This window comes from Ornithodoros turicata, chromosome 2 (genome assembly GCF_037126465.1).
Source record: "Ornithodoros turicata isolate Travis chromosome 2, ASM3712646v1, whole genome shotgun sequence".
Taxonomy (NCBI): domain Eukaryota; kingdom Metazoa; phylum Arthropoda; class Arachnida; order Ixodida; family Argasidae; genus Ornithodoros; species Ornithodoros turicata.
In genome coordinates this window covers 62499990-62518381 of record NC_088202.1, presented here as the reverse complement: position 1 = coordinate 62518381, position 18392 = coordinate 62499990, and the positions used below count along the sequence as shown (strand labels likewise).

The window sequence follows — 18392 nt, the reverse complement described above, 5'->3', positions numbered from 1 at the left end:
TCAAGCTGTACCCTTTTTCTTGTATGAGACTCATTAGGTACCGTGCCCGCCTGACCAGTAGGTTCTTGTGTGTTGCAAGACTACTGATTGCACGCAGAGAGCTGAGGGAGTCTGAGTATATCACTGACGTCACAACGTGTTCCTGAAGAATGTGATTGAGTGCTACAATAATAGCGTACATCTCACCACTAAAGATCGATAAAACAGTACTTAAATTGTGTGACTTTGTGCATGTGCCAGATATCATGGCGCATGACACCCCAACGTTGGATTTCGATGCATCCGTGTAAATCTCAACATGATCACCAAAGCTTTCTTTCAGGTCTTCAAATTCATGCATGATTTCTGCTGCAGGGGTTTCCTGTTTGTTGTACTTTAGAAGAGTTATATCACACGCAACGGGTTGTTGCCAAGGGGGAACCATCTTGCTACAGTCTACTGAGGGTAAGCTAAAACAGGTGAAAGCATAGTTCTCAACATGTTGGAGTCGCATGCTGAACGGGGCTATCGCATGGGGCTTGTTCTCAAAAAGCTGCTTAAAGCGAGTGCCTTTTATGCAGGGTAAAGCAGGATGTTGAGAGTGCCCCCTAATTCTCATGCTATACGAAGCTCCAAGACAAAAACGCCGTGTTTCCAGAGACCACTCGTTTGACTGTACGTAAAGACTCTGGACTGGAGTGGTTCTGAAAGCCCCAAGCACTAGCCTTAACCCGAGGTGGTGCACAGCATCTAGAGCCTTCAAGACGGAAGGGCGTGCCGATCCGTAAACGAAACACCCGTAATCTAACTTCGCACGAACAGTGCTGCTATATATACGGTGAAGGGTTTGACGTTCTGCACCCCATGATCTGTGGGATACAATTTTATGTATGTTCAGAGACTTTAAGCATTTTGTTTTCAAGTTCTTCACGTGGGAGGAGAAAGCTTCTTATCAAAGTTAACGCTATGAAATTTATGCTCGTCCTGAACAGCGATATCCTGACCATTCATTTTAACTTCTGGCTCAGCAAAGAAGCCCCCGAGTCGTAAAAAAGGTACAGAAACAGTCTTGCTGGGTGAAAATCTAAATCCATTCTCGCATGCCCATTTGCACAGCCTGTTAACGACAAGTTGTAGCTGACGCTCACAAACAGCAAGACTGGACGAAGAGCAAGATATCTGCAAGTCATCTACATAAAGTGAGTATGAAATTGATGGAGGTAGGACACGGACAAGAGAGTTCACTTTGATTATGAATAGGGTGACACTGAGAACAGCTCCTTGTGGGACACCATTCTCTTGTGTGAATGGTTGAGAGATTGTAGTGCCTAACTGGACCCTGAATGTCCGTCCTTCAAGAAAATTGGCGACACAGCGAAACAAACGACCACGAATTCCTAGAACTTGCAAATCTCTAAGTATGCCATACCGTCACGCTGTGTCGTAAGCCTTTTCAAGATCCAAAAACAATGACACACAGTGTTGTCTCCTGATAAAGGCTTCTCTTATTGTGGTTTCGAGCCTCAACAGGTGATCTGATGTTGATCGTGCAGCCTTAAAGCCAGACTGATACCTGTCTAAGCAATGATTTTCTTCGAGGAAATACATAAGACGACCATTTACCATCAGCTCAAATGTTTTACCCAGGCAACTGGTAAGTGCAATTGGCCTGTAACTCGATGGATCCGATTCATCTTTTCCTGGCTTTAGGAGGGGGATGATGGTCGCCACTTTCCACTGGGAAGGAAGCTGACCTTCTCGCCAGACTAAATTAAAGAAGTCAAGAAGACTGGATAGAGACTCGCGTGGCAAGTGCACTAGCATTGAATAGGTGATTCTGTCTGGTCCTGGTGCTGTATTTTCCGACCGGACAAGGCCCTTAACAGTTCTGTCATTGTAAAAGGCTTGTTATAAGCACACCTGTCACCTGATATATAAGGGATGTGCTGCTTCTCAGCACGTTCTTTAAGCTTTAAAAAGTCACTACTGTAGTGGGACGAGCTCGACACGTTGCAAAAATGCTCGCCAAGGACAATAGCTTGCTCGTCGAAACTCTGCCAGACTTTCCCATTCACTTGAAGCAAAGGGATAGAGAAACTGGTATAGTCACCTTTAATTTTCTTAAGCCTGTCCCATACTACGTTAGATGGGGTGTTTGTGTTTAAAGATGACACAAAAGTGCTCCAAGACTGTTTTTTGGCTTGTCGCCGTGTCCATCGTACCCTAGCACGAGCTCTTTTGAAAAGAAGAAGGTTTGTCCCAGTGGGTACCTCCTAAAGATACCCCATGCTCTGTTCTGTGCTTTGCGTGCCTTTGCGCATTCATCTGTCCACCAGGGTTTAGGACGCCTGGGAAGACGGCCAGATGTCTGAGGAATGGACTGCTCAGCAGCGTGTACGATTATGCTGGTGATAGTGTTATTTGCCTCTTCAACAGACATGCGTTCAAAGGACGAAGGCACAAGACTGGCCTCTGTTTGGAACAAGTTCCAGCCTGCCTCGGAATGTTTCCATCGTGGTGGTCGTGTCATCAGCGAGTTTGTGTGACCACGAAATTTTATAACCACGGGGAAGTGATCACTTCCATGCGGGTTCTGTTCAACTGTCCAGTCAAGAGAATGAAAGAGAGAGGGACTGCACAGTGAAATATCTAAGCAAGAAAAAGTTTGAGTCGAAGAATGTACATATGTGGGTAACCCTGTGTTCAGTAGACAAATAGGCCTTGAAAAGAGCACCCTCTCCAACATTTTTCCTCGCCTATCCACTCTTGCACTACCCCACAAGGGTTGTGTGCATTCAGGTCACCAAGGATCATAAATGGCTGAGGAAGTTGATCAATTAAGTTCTCCAAAGCTCTCTGTTCTATTACAACTGATGGTGACAGGTAGAGCGAACATATTGTGAGGACCCTGTCGAGGCATACTTGAACTGCTACTGCCTCCAGGTCCGTAACAAGTGGAACATGTTTTGTGGGTATTGAATGTGGGAAAACCACAGCCACACCTCCAGATGCACGTGTACTGTCTGCACGACCCTTCCTGACAATGGTGTGTCTGCGAAAAGGATTTAGGTTGTGTTCATGTAGGTATGTTTCTTGTAAACAAATACACACTGCCCTGTATTTCTCTAAAAGATCGTGCACGTCGTCAATGTTTGGGAAACGGTCCCGGCAGTTCCACTGAAGGATAACTTGTCCCATATTTAAGATGCTGAGCAACAGAAGAAGAGAGTGTATCTGCATTGTCTGTGTGTATGTTCAGGGGGCTGAACTTTTGGAGGTGGTTGCTTTGCCTTTTCCTTCGAGTTACATTCCCTTCCTCTGCCAGTTCTTCGTTGTCTTTGTTCTTTCATTTCAGAAGAACTGTTGGGGAGGCTCGACGTTGACTTCTGCGACGAGCAGTCATCGTCGTCAACCTCCATACTCAGATTCGTGGTTTGAGATGAGTCCCTTGGGACACCGTCCCAAACTGAGGGGGCACCGACAACCTCCTTCGAGGCCGTCGCGGCCTGTTGGTGACTGCCTACAGAAGCAGCCGGAGCCACTGGAGGAGAACTCTCCACTGGCTTCTCTTTTGTTTGGGGAGTGTGGGGTAGAGGCTCAGAAGTCTGAGTCTCTACGGATTTTGTCAGTGGCACCACTCCCCTGCGCGCCACTGCGGCGTAACCGCCCTTGTTTGCAAATTCATACTGTGTTTTCGCGTCTTTGTACGAAATGTCTTGTGTTACTTTTATTCTAAGTATGTCCTTTTCTTCCTTCCATCGAGGGCAGGATCGAGAGTAGGCGGGGTGGTTGCCCTTGCAGTTTGCACAGTGGAGCTCCTTTTGACAGGCTTCAACAACATGGTCTTGCTCGGTGCCGGCGCACTTTGGGCAAGTGGTCTTCCCACGGCAAGCCTGTGATCCGTGCCCAAAACGCTGGCATTTGAAGCAGCGTCGTGGGTTTGGAACAAACGGTAGGCCGTGGCAGTTGATATATCCTGCCTTTACGGTGGAAGGAAGTCTGTGTAGTTGAAAAGAAAGGACCACATGCTTGGTTGGGATTTCCCTACCATCACGACGCATGACAATTCGCCTGGCTGCTATTACACCCTCATCTTTAAGCCCTTCTTGGATCTCAGTGTCAGAACAGTCAAGGAGTTGTTCCTCATACATTACCCCTTTCAAAACATTCAGAGTCCGGTGTTTCGTAACACTGACTCCCACGTCTCCAATTCTGCTGAGAGAAAGGAGTGCGAAGCTTTGCTGTCTGTTGCTGACTTCGATTTGTAGGTCTCCTGTTGGCAACTTTTTAACATTGTATATTTTCCCAATGATCTTTTCTAGTTCCCTTGCTATCAGGAAAGGAGATATCTTAGACAGTGGCTTTGTTCCATCCTCTGCATGCAGAACAAGGAACTTTGCATACCAAGGTTCAGAGGAGCAAAATTGAAGTGAGCGCTGTTGATGTGCCTCGGTGCGGTGCCTCTTGGGGCCCCGATCATGTTTTTTGGATTGTGTTGAGTCCATAAAAGAAAGTGGGTGCTTCAGTGCAGGTGGCGTGTCGGCCACCACCGACCCCAACAACGGGAACGTGCTCTGCACGTTAACACTTCCCCTGCACTATACCCTAGTGCAGCTTCTGGAGAGTGAAAGACTGCCCAAGGTTGACCCTTGCCGCCAAAGAAGGTGGAAAGAGGAAAAGGAGAGAAGGAAGGAGAACAAGGAAGAGAAAGTAATGAAAAGGGAGATGGCGACTAGCTGAATAATCCTGGCCGGGCCTTCCAGGACCACCCGACTATGGGAAGCAGGGGCCAAAGCGGTGTATTGCTTTCCCGGAGGGGCCCCGAAGGGTCCGAAACAACCTCCGGGTCCACTCAACCGCCAGGATCCCCTTTTCCTCAGACACGGGAGAGCCACGCACAGCTATACGTCGGGGTCTCCCTCCTGCGGCGACCCAGCCGTTGGTGCAGGAGGGGTCTACTGCGGCTGCTGCCGGGCGATGGGGGCGCCAATTTCCCGACGCCGGGTTTTGCTACATTTAAATAATTTATTTTACTAAAAGAACACGCGTTCGCAGGGAGTCGGTCCGTTGATCAGGTGTGATACGTTTAACACTTGTCACATATATATATATATATATATATATCCTGATGTACATCAGAGAAAGGGGACAAAGAATGTGGCAAGGAGGAAATACAAATTCTCGTTAGAGAGGATTGAAGGCGTGAGAAAAATAATACAAAAGAATGCGATGTACAGTTTGAGTGTTACCCAAGACAAAATCCGTTAAGAGGTTTCCAGTGCCAAATATATCACACCTGATGAAGGACGGACTCCATCCGAAAGCTTGTTTTTAATAAAATAAAGTATTTGAATGTTTGAGTCTCTTTAAATACTCATCTTAATAAAAAGAACTCACCACTCAGAGCACTTGAGGTAAACGTAAACAAGTCTCTCTCTCACACACACACACACACAAATAGAGACAAACAAGTCTCATAATATGATTCACCATACCTAAGGACCTTCTTTTTCTGGATTCTGCAAACATTCGCGGAATTGTGCGTCTGCCGTGTAATATGAGGTTTTGCGCAGAATTTTGCAGAAACCGTGTGCTTAACTCAGTTTATGCGCGAGATGGATGGACTTTGCTCGCACCGGGTTGGCTTGCGTTACGGTGTGGATGTGCCAACCGGATAAGGCCGCCAGGCCGTGATATGGCCCCGTCTGTGTGCTGCAACAACCTTCTAACTCCTCTGTCTAACCGTCAACTCTCTGGGATTCTGGAGTGGAATGCAAATGCTGAGCCCCTGCTTTGGTGTCCATAGCTGTCAAGTACCTCTGTGTGACAGTAAGCTCTGTACATCCAGAGAAGTCACTTAGCAAGTGGAATTTCATAGTCAGTGACAAACGTCACTCCCTCTCAGACGAAAGTACAATGTATCTTGTTATGCTAAGTCACAAAAGCTTTTGGAGTTGTAACTGTGTTCCTCCTGTCTGAACTATGGCAATTTGCCTTTTACCGCGGAAAAATGCAGAATTCATAGTTCCCTGCTGTGCAATTCAGGACTTGCCACACCAGAAAACGAAGGGCCTTAATCATACCCGTACAAGGTATGTCGGCCTATGACATGAAGCGTAAAAGATGCTAATGTAATAACCATTACTGCTATTATCTACAGGCTGCCTCAGGAAATTGACTTTGAATTATATTTTAAAAACTGCTCCGCCTTAAATCATATAGTTAATGGCATTTATTCTTACTATATTTTTGTCACCTCCTGATGTGAATGTCATGTAACTTTAGTTTTCTATCTCAATTTATACGAAGTGAACTTGAAAGTTTGCAAAGTAAATATAGCTTTTTTCCCCACAAACGTGTAGTGTGTGCCAAATTTATTTCCGTTCATGACGATTGGTAGGGCAATTGAGGAGCTACTCCATCGGAAAAAAGAAAAGAAGCTGAACATTGCGGGTTTTGAAGCGCCTAGAGCCCATCGCTCCGGGACGTTTTGAGCACATGTTCTCAGTCCAACAAAAGCTGGTTGCGAAACACAGCCCACAGAGGGAAGGTAGAAAAAGTGACAGTTCCTGCAATTGGGAGAGGGAAGGGATGGTCCCAGCGGAAGCCGTTCCTCATTCATCAGATTCAACCTCCATTCATCAGACTGACAACGCAGCAGCTAAAAAAGTCATGCAGCGCTTGCTTTAAGATTTTTTTTTAGTTCAGTTCGTAAAAATGGACATAATAAAACTCAGGTAATGTGGCATTCACGTGAGGAGGTGGCATAAAACTTGGAACAGATGCCATTTACAACATGATTCTAGATGTGTACTTTTATTATAATTCCATGACACATGCTCTGAAGCACCATGTGTATCTTAAAGTCTGACATATCAGTGCAGCGATTCTGCAAGAAAAGAATTGTGGTGTCTTTTGTTTTATATTTATTTATTTATTTCTAGTCGAACCCCAACGTATGCACAGTTGGTCCTGTCAAGAAGTCCTCCACTGCTCCACGTTCTACAACTGTATGCAGCAACAGCTTCCAAGTCAGCCTTTGGAGATCTCATTTTTTTACTTGCAACCAAGCGTCCTGGATACTTAGATATTTTTATATGTATAACAGTTATCACTTTTATCATGTAAATGTGCAAGCAGAGCTTGCTTTCTTCCTAGTACACTTCCAAACAGCAACTTATGAAGAAGCGCCTTGTCAGAGCATGGATCTTTATGCTAGGGACGAGGTCGCGAGATCGGTTCGCCTGACTCTCTTGTTTTTTTTATGCGTCCATGGTGTCTGTATGCTGGAAGAGTTTACTCTGGAATATGATGACGCTGTCCTGTTGCTTGGCGTCACCAACCTACAACCTACTCTCTCAGCATTTCGGGCCTCCGCAAGCAGGACAATGTACTGAAACTCGAGTGCATGGGGGTGGACAGGTTGGTAGAAGGCCTTGAACAGACTTGTGAAACTGAAGAGCATTCATAGGACACATACCGTCCACCCCTATTCAACTCGGCTCTCAGTACATTGTGCTGCTTGGGTCGAAACTCACCATCAAAATTACTTGGATAAGGTGTGAGTTTAGCCACGGCTGAGAACTCAGGTGAAGGTCGACATGGCGTATCGATGCGATCGATGACGCTGCATATTTCTGCAAGGTCGTCGGGGCAGTACTGCTTGCGCTGCTGTTCCGGGAAGATCTTTTCTTATACCCCTGTCACACGGGCATTTTCGATCCTGCTCGACCGAACCTGCTTGAACCCAATGCAGATCGGATGGTGCTACACGGCCGCTTCCAAGCAGGATCGAACTTTGATCCTGCTTGACTCAAGACAGTTCCCCTAACAGGATTGAGAATTTCAAGACGGCTCGACGGCCGCCGTTTGCATCCTCGACCCCGGTGAACTGTCATAACTTAAGACGGACATGCGCGCGAAGCTACAAATGATGCTTACATCGGTATACGATAAATTACCACTAATATCGCTGTTATATAGGAAACGCGAAATTAATGAGTTCCGTTTATTCATTTGCACAGGTCAACCATTCAATGCGCATTGAAAGTGGGCGTGTAGCAGCGTCAAAACTCGAGCGTGCTCGGGAAGTTCAATGCAGATCGGATTCGAGAAGGATCGAAATGCCCGTGTGACAGGGGTATTAGATATTTCTGCACCCACCGGATAACTACACACTTGTAAACAGAGCAGATGTGATGTTATCTGGTGAGTGCTAATATGCGACATGAACTGATACATCACAACGACCTACACGTGAGTTTGTAGCCACGGCTGAATTCAGGCCTTATCAGATGATTCTGATTTTGAGCTTGGAGGCCCGAAATGCCGAGCTGACTACTCATGCTCATGTGTATAGGAACACTCAGGACAGGCAGAGGGGTTACGTTAAAATATATGCTGTACTGCATGCTTTCTTAGTGCTGGCCTGTCTTTATGTGCGCAGTAAGAGATGCCAGTATAAGATTAATATACGATTAAGAAAGCTTACAATGTAGTTCTATGCGTGCAAGTACGAGAGGCAAACCTGCATATTGATAGCGCCAGAGAAGAGACACACAACAGGGAACAGTGTTCCATTCGAGAGCAGTCACCCAGCACACAGACATCATGAGTGCGTACACCGCTATCACGAAAAAAAAAAAAGGTCGGGCAATCACATCTGGCAACCTCTTCTCTAGTGTTCGGCTTACTCTGCAGTGTGCCGCTTCATCCGCTGCGCTCTGGAGGAGATTGTGCCTGACATTGTATCTATCACTAAATTATTCACCGTAATCACTATTTCTAGTCAAACATTGCGCATCTGTAAAGGTACAGGGCAATTCAGATTATGACACCCAAGCTGGGATATATGTGCTGTAATACCATACCATATGTAATGCCTTGATCAAATAAAGCAAATAAAGTTGAAGTCACATTGTTGCAGGAAATCATTTATAGTCATTGTGAAGCTGCGCACATCTAATGTGAATATGCCACAAAAAACTAACTGGCAAATAGAAATGGAGGCCTGCTCCAATGAGAAATCTGCCGCTGTGGCTCATTGGTTCAATGAGACGTGAGGGGGATATTTAATGATCTTTCAACGAAAACATCTCATTGCGTCTCATTCACACTTACTGTGATTTCTCATTGAGACTCCTTGAATATTGCAGCATTTTCAATATTATTTTTGTCCCAAATCATCTATTGGGAATGAGAGTTTTCCTGGTCACTGAATGAGATTTGTGTACATGGTGTCTACTAGGTTCAATGAGATTTTCAGAGGATTTTCAGTGGGACTGTTTCCAGCAGGGCGCAGTACCAATTCAGCACTAACCTATCCCGGACGCAGGATACTATGTCGCGCTCGCATTCAGTTTGCCGTGCGCAGTACCAATTCAACACTGACCTCTCACTACCGCAGAGGACATCACGCTCATACTCAGACGCTACTTCTTGCGCTAGTATTGAGTCGGCCCTACGTAGGAACAAATGCAATAACCTATACCCCTCCCCAGGGCACTGCTTCGCGCTCGTATTCAATTGGCCGCATATGCAGTACCAATCAAACACTAGTCTCTTCCTCCTGCACGGTATTTCTTAGGGTTTGCAGCAGTCGTCTGTATGCAATAACACTCTAAAACTAATACATCCCTTCCGTAAGCTACCTCATCTGGGCTCGTATTCTGTCGGCCAAATGCACTACAAAGCTACCACAAATCCCTTCGCCCTGCAGTCTACTTCCCAGCGCTCTAATCAGTCGGCGTATGGAATACTAAACAACTGAAAATGGGAAAAACGGCGAAAATGGGGAAAAAGAAAGAAGCGTCCTATTTTCCGAATCCTGGTACGAGTTTTCTGGGGGGATCTGGGAGCGGTGAAAATGAGCTGGTTTTGTTCCAAGGGAGTCGGGACAGGAGAATCGTGCACAACCCGAACACAGGTTTCTCATATGGTGTAGTTGTTTGACATTTCGAAGAATATCGGTATAATAGTTGTTATAGAATATGTGATAAAAGTAATCGGAAAATAGAGTTGTTATTGTTTGAGCAATTGGTCGGCACTTGCTTGTGACATGCGGTCCGTTTAATCCCGATTTGATGCCGAGAAAGGCAAAGTTGTTAATCATTGGGGGTTTACGTTGCGAGACAACTGAAAGACAAAGAGCATTTCTGTGACTATTAACATAAATCAACAAACATGACTCCTAATCATGGCCTTGATTGAGGTTGTAACTTTCTCATTTCAAGACACGCAGAAAATCAGTGTGATATAGGTGAGAACATTGTCGCTCTTTTATTGTCGTTAGAAACCTCAAAATTTTGCAACTACCGGACCTAGATTTTTCTAGATTTCGAAACGGTCTGAACACCCATTCGAACAGAAAAACTAGGTCAAAAAGTGTTTAGTTCGCCTGTCAAGTTATACTGGCCGAAGACGAGATTGGCGTGGCGTGACTGGCGTCACTGAAGTGGCGTCAACCGCCACTAGCATAACGGAAACCAGAGGCGTCGTCCAGCGTCGGTCAGCTCGGGCCCAAACCAGAGTCCCTAACTTCGTGACCTTGTTAACCGACAATGAAACTAGAATGACACTGCTCAATTGATGACTTGTCTCCTCGATGTTGTCTTGTACGAGTTGGACGCACATCGAGCCAACCTTTCCCTCTATTCGTGCAGAGGAAATGGAATTCCACTGTTCGAGCATCTTGAAAGTGAGCAATATGACTTAGTTGAGCTGTAAAAACCCCGACAACACATGCAGGTCCGAGAAACATCTCTAAGACGTCACTTGGGGCAGACGATGATATCCCTAAAACATCTGAAATACAGCCCAAAATGATCCCTGTCACGTAACAATGGCACACCCAGATATGCCTCTGGGACGTATCTGGCAGGTCCCATGGGGCTTTCTTGGGGATGAGCGTGGTACGCAAATGGGATGTGCCCGTAGGCTGCTCCTCCTCTCCTACCCCCTCCCTTTTTCTGCGTTGCTTGGCCCCGTTACAAAAAAATGCGCACTCAATACTAAATGCGCTTGCACAACGATGATTGAAAATTTGAAGCAGGGAGTTCAGAAAAGAACTAGTTTATTCTTACTATTGAGACTCGCAAGTGTAATTCTACATCCATCATTTGCATGCGGAATTGAAGCACTTGGCATAACAGTAAATCACAATATCACAGCATCAAGAGCAATCCACAGTAATAAACTGTATATTACAAATCAGCTTTGTTGTGGCCTTCCTGTTGTTGTCTTGTCGCACTGTTTTCATGATCTAAGACGTTTTCAGCTTGATTTTTCGATATCCGGCGCATTTTGAATATTCGTGTTCTCCACGTCGCCAATCGCTCTAAAAACGTTGTTGTACAAGTACTTTCTCAGTAAAGTCTCAACTTACCTTACTCAACTCAGCCTTACAATAACAGATTACACTGCTGGAAGGGAGACGCTCCAAAATGTTTATCAGACATGCAGCACAGAAGAGAAAGCTTAAAACATAACCTAATTACCTAAAAATTAATCGCTGGGCATATCACCTTATGAAAGAACTGGCTAGAGAGTGTTCCTTTCTCTATGTAACATGAACTTTGTGATATCCGTGTTGAATAAAAATGAAAAATGACCATAAAAATATCATGGCACCAAAAACTGCAACACACTACAAGGTACCCACAAAACAATCTGTAAACAGAAAATACGACCTTTCATAATACCCTGGCATTCAACCACTAAGAAAAACTCCAATGAAAAAGACTCTGACTTCGCCTGAGCATGTCGATGAGATGCGGCGACCAGGTATCGTTCTTCTCGCAACAGTGTGTGAGTGTGAATAAATGATGGTACTTAGGCGATGACAGGTTCCAATAAGACAATGAGATCATCTCAAATGTATCAAAGTTCCAAGCACTGTGCACTTATCTGCATGTACAACACATGAAAGGTGAAAAAATACTGACTTGTAAAACATAAAAAGTGTAGGTAGCCACATTGTAGAATCTACCGTTTACTCTATATTGCGCTTATTGCGTTTTCAGATGACTGGTGATGCAAAAATCTGTAGTGTATTTTTTATACGAGTAATGTGATTTCTGTTTGCATATTACCAAAACGCCCTAGACTAGGGAGCTACGAAAACAGACGCACGCGGACAGTGTCCGTCTGTTTTCGTAGCTCTCCAGCCTGGGGTTTTAGTAATATGAATTATAATCTCCAATGAATTGCTTTTTAGCAATTCTTTCATTGGGATTTTTTGTAACGTTCGTATTGGTGTAGAAGTTGTGGACGCTCTGTGCTAGTAGAGCTTATAGAGTTTATAACCGAATATAATTGAATTTATGCCTACCTGATGGTTTATGCGGATGACATTTATGAAATTTCACGTTTTGGCGTTATGGTTTGGTATAGGCTTAATTAACGTTGCCAATTTGGTGAAGGTAACATAACTAGTATATAACAAGTCACCAAACTAAATTCTACTCCAAAAACCTTGCGAACCTCTCCATCGAAAAGGTCCCCTGAGAAATTCCCACAGAAATTCCCAAGGCTGTACGGTGTACCAAGGTGCGAGACCCTATGATGAATCTCAAGATTCACTGAGGTAACCGTAGGAAAGCTACGGCGTGGTCTGAGGTCTTGAGGCGGAACCTTAAAGGGACTCTGACCAGAAGTTCGACAAATATTTCGTTTGCATCTATTACGAAGGTATAATATGCCTCCAAGCCACACGCGAAATATTTTGGCTGCGCGCGGAGGCAAAGTTTGCCAAACGGAGAGCTGAAAACCGGCTTCGCTTTTCCCCCTCAACTCGCGCGACCGGGGCCGAAATCTAGCCTCTTTGCAGTGGACATCCGCCAATTTCCATGTGCGTGACGAAATCACGAGGGCCACGTTTCATTGGGCGCCCGGACCGGAAGTTCTGTTGTTAGTGAGTTTGTGAGAGCGCCGGCATCCGTCCGGAAAGCGATCTTCAATATGGACGTCGAAGGAAGAAATGCGGAGACTTCGAGCCCGGAACTTCTTTCTGACCTCTCTGCGATCGAGAAGAAAATTCTGCGTGCTGAACAGCTTGGTAGGCTTTCGAAACGTCGCCGATGCCGCGAATGCGAGCAGAAGTTATAGAGCTCTACGAACATCAGTCACAGATGAAGCAAACAGCATGAGTCGCCTGTCTTCAGGTAAGCGATGAGCTTTTTAACGCGCACTGTGATCGAACATGTAAACGTTCTCATAAATTCCGTGTTCTGATATCTAATGCGCACTTGCTGTTCATGGTGCCGGTGTGGCTGGTGTGTCATAATGCCGAAGGAGATCGAATGCTTGTGCTGCAAGGAGCTCGAAAACACTGCCGAATGGCTGCAGTATGAGTGCATTACAACCCACAAAGATTTCCAACTTCTATTCTTCAATATGACTGTCCTGAAGGTCGCATATTGAACTCAGGGGGCAGCGCGAACCTATGAGCGACTATATTCACAAGTAAGTCACATGTGTCCTTGTCGAACGATGTTAAAATTTGGGCGCCCAAAACTGGTTTGGTCCTGCAATAAAGTCGTTAAAAAGTCCAGTACAGGGCGCAGCACATAAAAAGGCTATACAGTACACGACTCTGAACTGGAGAAAACCAATATAGGCAATTTTGTAATTGTCAGTGTGCTGTGTCCTGAGTCACGTTTTTATGTATTGCCCTGTGCATAAGGTTCTAGCGTAGGTTTTTAGCGATATTGAGTGTTCTTGATTGTCGATTCAGTGAAAAGTAAAACAATGTTGGGTTCTAAAAGAACACAGCATGTGTAGTAATGTACAAGGTGTGGGCAGGTAAACTGCAGTTGCTCTCAGGTACATGTAGAAATGACATTGCACACACATTGTACTGTAACCGGTTACCTATTTGCCTAAATTATATTTTATGTACATCTGTGAAGACGATGCAGATACACTGCGTATCGCCAGTTTGCAATGTGAGTATGGCACAAGCTTGAGGAAAAACAAGATCATGGTCATCCCAGCCTGTGCAGTGAAGAGGGTCTGGCAAGCCTTTCCCACAGAAAATGCCACAGGCTTCAAGTACGCAAGATCCTAACTGGGGGTACCTCTTCGCACAGCTCGTCTATCACATTTAAAATAATTCAGCATCTGTATTTAGGATGATCTATAGCTCTCAGGATGATGCATGGTTCATGAGTTCAACATGTTGTGTTGAAACACAACACTAGTCCTTTTTAATGAGTCTTGCGGAACGATAGATGAGCACTCCTTTCGTGACATTGTGTACCATTGCTACAGTGAACAATTTCTTGAGCAAGACTGATGAACGAACAAACAAATAGAGTCTTGTCTTCCAAATATGTATGTTCCTTGTAACTTCCGTATTTGTTCAGTGACCCATGTTGATGTCCCCCCTTATGTAATGCCTGCAATGGCCTTTGAGATATATTCATAAATAAATAAATATCAAAACCGGAAAAAGATGTAACACGTATCCTCTCTTTGTGTGAATGATACATAAACATTCTCAGAAGATTTGTACATAGTCACACTTTGCCTCATTTTGCATAAAGCCTAGTTCCACCTCTTACATCATCTCCACATCTTCATTCTTCAAAGCAGTACAAGGCTAAAGTAATCAGCTACTACATAAAAAGAAGGAGGGGAGGAAAACAAAGCCTGGCACATCTAAAATTTGAAGAAACCCTAGTACTTTCACGGGGCTACTCACAGCTCAGTGCTGGATCAGATCCCGATGGAAAACAGCTTTTCTGAGCCTCAGTGATAGATTCCCTTGATTGCATTGACTGTGAGGCACAACTCATTGGCTTGGTGGCAAGTGGGCTTGCGTCTGATAGTAAGATTTAGAAGAAAGGGAGCAAGGAACATCTCTCTACGGTCTTAAGAAGCATATAAACATTACCTGTCAAGGTACAGCATTTCATGTTGCTTTCAGTAAGTACAACACTCCTCATAGCAGTTACCATTCGTGTTGGGAAAGCATGCTGAAGTTAGCTCAGGCAGTGCATCCAGAACTGTGAATCGGGTTCATAGAGAGCACCTGGTGAGAGGGACAGCAACAGTGTCCAGTAAAGACTCCAGGAATTTTGTGCAGGTTTGGGGGACACAGCTTTTAATAGTGTTGATGGACAGCACGGTGTGTGAAACACTGACTTCTGGTAGATGAATTCTTGTTATTTATAACCAGGTACCCATGTTCTAGTAATCTAGAAAAAGCCTTGGCTCTCTTGGAGGAAATTGCTAATGAATCTGAGTGTCTTTTGTGGAAACAGGTTGTAACTGCCTTTCTATCCACCCTTCTTAGTTGCCCTAGCAAAAGCAAATATGTAATGCTGTACACCATATCTGATGCTAGCACACTAATTGCTTTGAGTGTTCTCAGGCTTCTGAAATGGAGCTACCTCGTACATACGCTGTGCCATGTCGGCAAGAACATAAATCAGACTGCCTTTACTTTTTAAATTGGCCCTTCAGTGCTTCATGTGACTGCAAGAATGGCACCCCCAAAACAATAGGCAACAAGAATGATTTCTGCAATGTATTGAGCTTTGTAAAACAACAACTTTATTTGAAAATATATTCCAAAAGCCGGGTGACAACCTCATAATGTAGCGTCCTTTACTGCAAACACCGCTCAACACAACAAATAAAAACAGAGCGTAAACGTTTTGTCGCCTGTCCGGGTGGCATCAGTACAACAGAGGCCAAAGATGAGCACATCAGCCTATGTAAGAGGGAATCTTACACATCCGATAGGGGGCCACGGTGTGTATTACAGGCTGAAGCATCACGCCTGATAAAGCAGAATTCTAAGAACTTTCTAGGGCCCCATCGCTAGTCATGAGCAAAGGTTACTGCACCATCAAAATATATGTCCCTTAGGACAGCAGTGGTAGACTGATTCGGTCCTGTTTAGTTAAGCTAAGCATTAGTAGCCCTGGCAACTGGCTCTTTTAGTCTTGTCCCACGTCTTTTGTCTATCTCGCCAGTGTAAGTTGCGTCACATTCTATGCACTCAACTTGATATGCACAGTCAAAATGTCTGATGGGGACAGTGCCCTCCAAATAGCGTATGAAATACGTTGGATGAAAGGAATGCGGACCACCGATTTGACTCCTTTGATGTTGTTTTTGATTGTTCTCTGTTGGAGGGATGATGCCACCTGGATAGGCAATGAAACGTTTACTCTCTTTATTCTTAATTGTTGTGTTAAGCCAGTGTTCTGAGTAAAGGATTTTACATTATGAACTTTGTTTGAATGATGATTAATGGCGAGCTTCATACCCTGGGCCACTACTCTAACAATTGCTTGTGGTAGTGTGGCGAAATGGAATAACGAGCCTTGTAGACAATTTACTTGGCAATATATTTATTTATCTCTCATAGGTTGAAGAACCCAGTGTGGTGTTACATAACGGAGGGGCACGTAATCATACAAGACCGATCACCAAAGGCCTTGCTTTTGACTAGATTAAAATGTGAAGCGATTGTAACATAACAAATGCTGCATGGTGGCGATATGATAGGTTCTCCTCACGAGTTGTCGCCACGGTTACGGTTAGTTGAGAAACTGCATATCCAATCAAATTTCAATCAAATTTTAATTAGGCTACTTTGGCCAACACGCGAGCATAGAGCACAGTGTCAAAAGCCCTTACAAAATAAAAAGAATACTACATCTACGTGGACCCAGAAATCAAGACAGTTTGAAATGCTGTGAACGAATTCCACTACGTTAGTTTTGCCTTTTTGCGTTAGAAAAGCCATGCTGGAATTTAAAAAAAGAAATCGACATACTCAACTTGGTTGACAACGTGGTAGTACATGATGTGCTCCATTAGTTTACAGGGAACCCTAAAAAGTGGAGCTGGTTAATAGATAGAAGGAGCATAGTTGTCACCTCTTCTGAAGACAGGAATAAGCTTGAGACCTATGTCCTCGACTCGCACACATACTAAGAACCTTTGACACAGATTAACGTATCTTCATTCCAGCTCTTTCACTTTCAGATGTTCATCTCTTTTGAGTGGTCTGTCATTCTTGTAATACAGATTGGAATTGAAATGCAGGTGCATAAGGGATGCTCTGAAAGAAAAGTGTTTGGTTTTAGTCCTCTTAATGTTTCTGAAAACGAAAACAAACTTCACGGTGACTATTCTTCTGAAATGAGCAATTCCAGGATGACAGCAAAAAAATATATCTCGCCATATCATTATATCCACCTGGCACTTCAATTGAATAATGGCAGTTGAAGATGATGATGATTCAATTTAATGACACATAAGCAACTCGGACTATAGTGCGCCAAAACCATGGTAAAACTGTGACTTGTTAAATATCAAACTATTATACTAAAATAATATACTTTGTTGGTTGGTAAATTGAGATATAGACAAAAACATGATATGATAAAAATAAGCAATTGAAGAAAAGGCAATTGTTGGCTTTGTGTGACTGATGTCGAGTTTGCCACACTACGTGTTGAATAATAATGTACGCTGTAGCATATAAAGTACAATCATACACACGCTCAATAAGTGGTGGATATGTGAAACCAATATACACATACTTACATTTCAAACTTTCTTGAAAAAGGCAGTCCAAGTCTGTCGGATTTGCCAGACTCTATACAAAGCCAGTAAGCACAGTGTGTAATGACTGATTCATCTTTCGAAGGCAGAGGTGCAGCTACCACGACGCTTCGTCATCTCAATGCTTCGGAGCGGCATAGCCTAGTAAGAAGCCATCAGAAGGATCTCATAAAGATAACTTGGTCGAAAAAGTGGAGGGTTCTGTGGGATATGTAAGAAAGCATACGCGTTACACAACAGCTACGAGAATGATCGACTGCACCTGCATGGTTTTCAGTACGTAGATTTGGAACTGAAAAATAAATGTGCTAACCTTGTTGATACTACTTTTCCGTCAGGACCACACGAGAGCAAATTTGGTTTCTTTAGTTGAAGGTATCATCAGGTCCCCATGCTCCTTTGAGATGCAGCAGACAGAAGTTCGCTGAGGCGAGTGACTGCCGTTGCGGTTCGTCGCTTCGCAGCAGATCAAGAACAGTACACCGCAACGATAGGTGAAACGTTCAGAATATGGTGACCAACTCCAACACCAACCCAATGACCCGAACAAAGAGGATGAACCGGGAGTCACACAAGTTCGCAGTTCGTAAGCTCGGCATACGGCATCCATTACAGCTGACCGGATACGGAAGCATATATCGAAAGCCGTGTACAGATTGAAAAGAAAATCGTAGAAACTGTTGCAGGTGATAAATGCAGGGTATATTTCTCTTTTTGAGGCTCTGTATCAAAAATATATTAACGTAGAAATGCCATTTCATGAAGGAAATTGACAAATATTGTGTGACCACGTGACGCGTTTGAGCCAATTGTGGGTGTTGCGAGTGGCC

At 44.3% G+C, this 18392-nt stretch overlaps 1 protein-coding gene and 1 long non-coding RNA gene across 2 annotated transcripts; both read right to left on the bottom strand.

Moving 5' to 3' along the window:
* Positions 1-3179: 3179 nt before the first annotated feature.
* On the bottom strand, positions 3180-4130 carry LOC135384705 (uncharacterized). The gene has a single exon (XM_064613894.1). The coding sequence runs from the start codon at positions 4128-4130 to the stop codon at positions 3180-3182; it is 951 nt and encodes a 316-aa protein (XP_064469964.1).
* A 12861-nt stretch (positions 4131-16991) lies between these two features.
* On the bottom strand, positions 16992-18122 carry LOC135383613 (uncharacterized). The gene is made up of 3 exons (XR_010419968.1): positions 17876-18122; positions 17545-17703; positions 16992-17056 (listed from the first exon to the last, which is right to left on the bottom strand). It is a non-coding gene; the product is annotated as an uncharacterized LOC135383613 (long non-coding RNA).
* Positions 18123-18392: the final 270 nt, after the last annotated feature.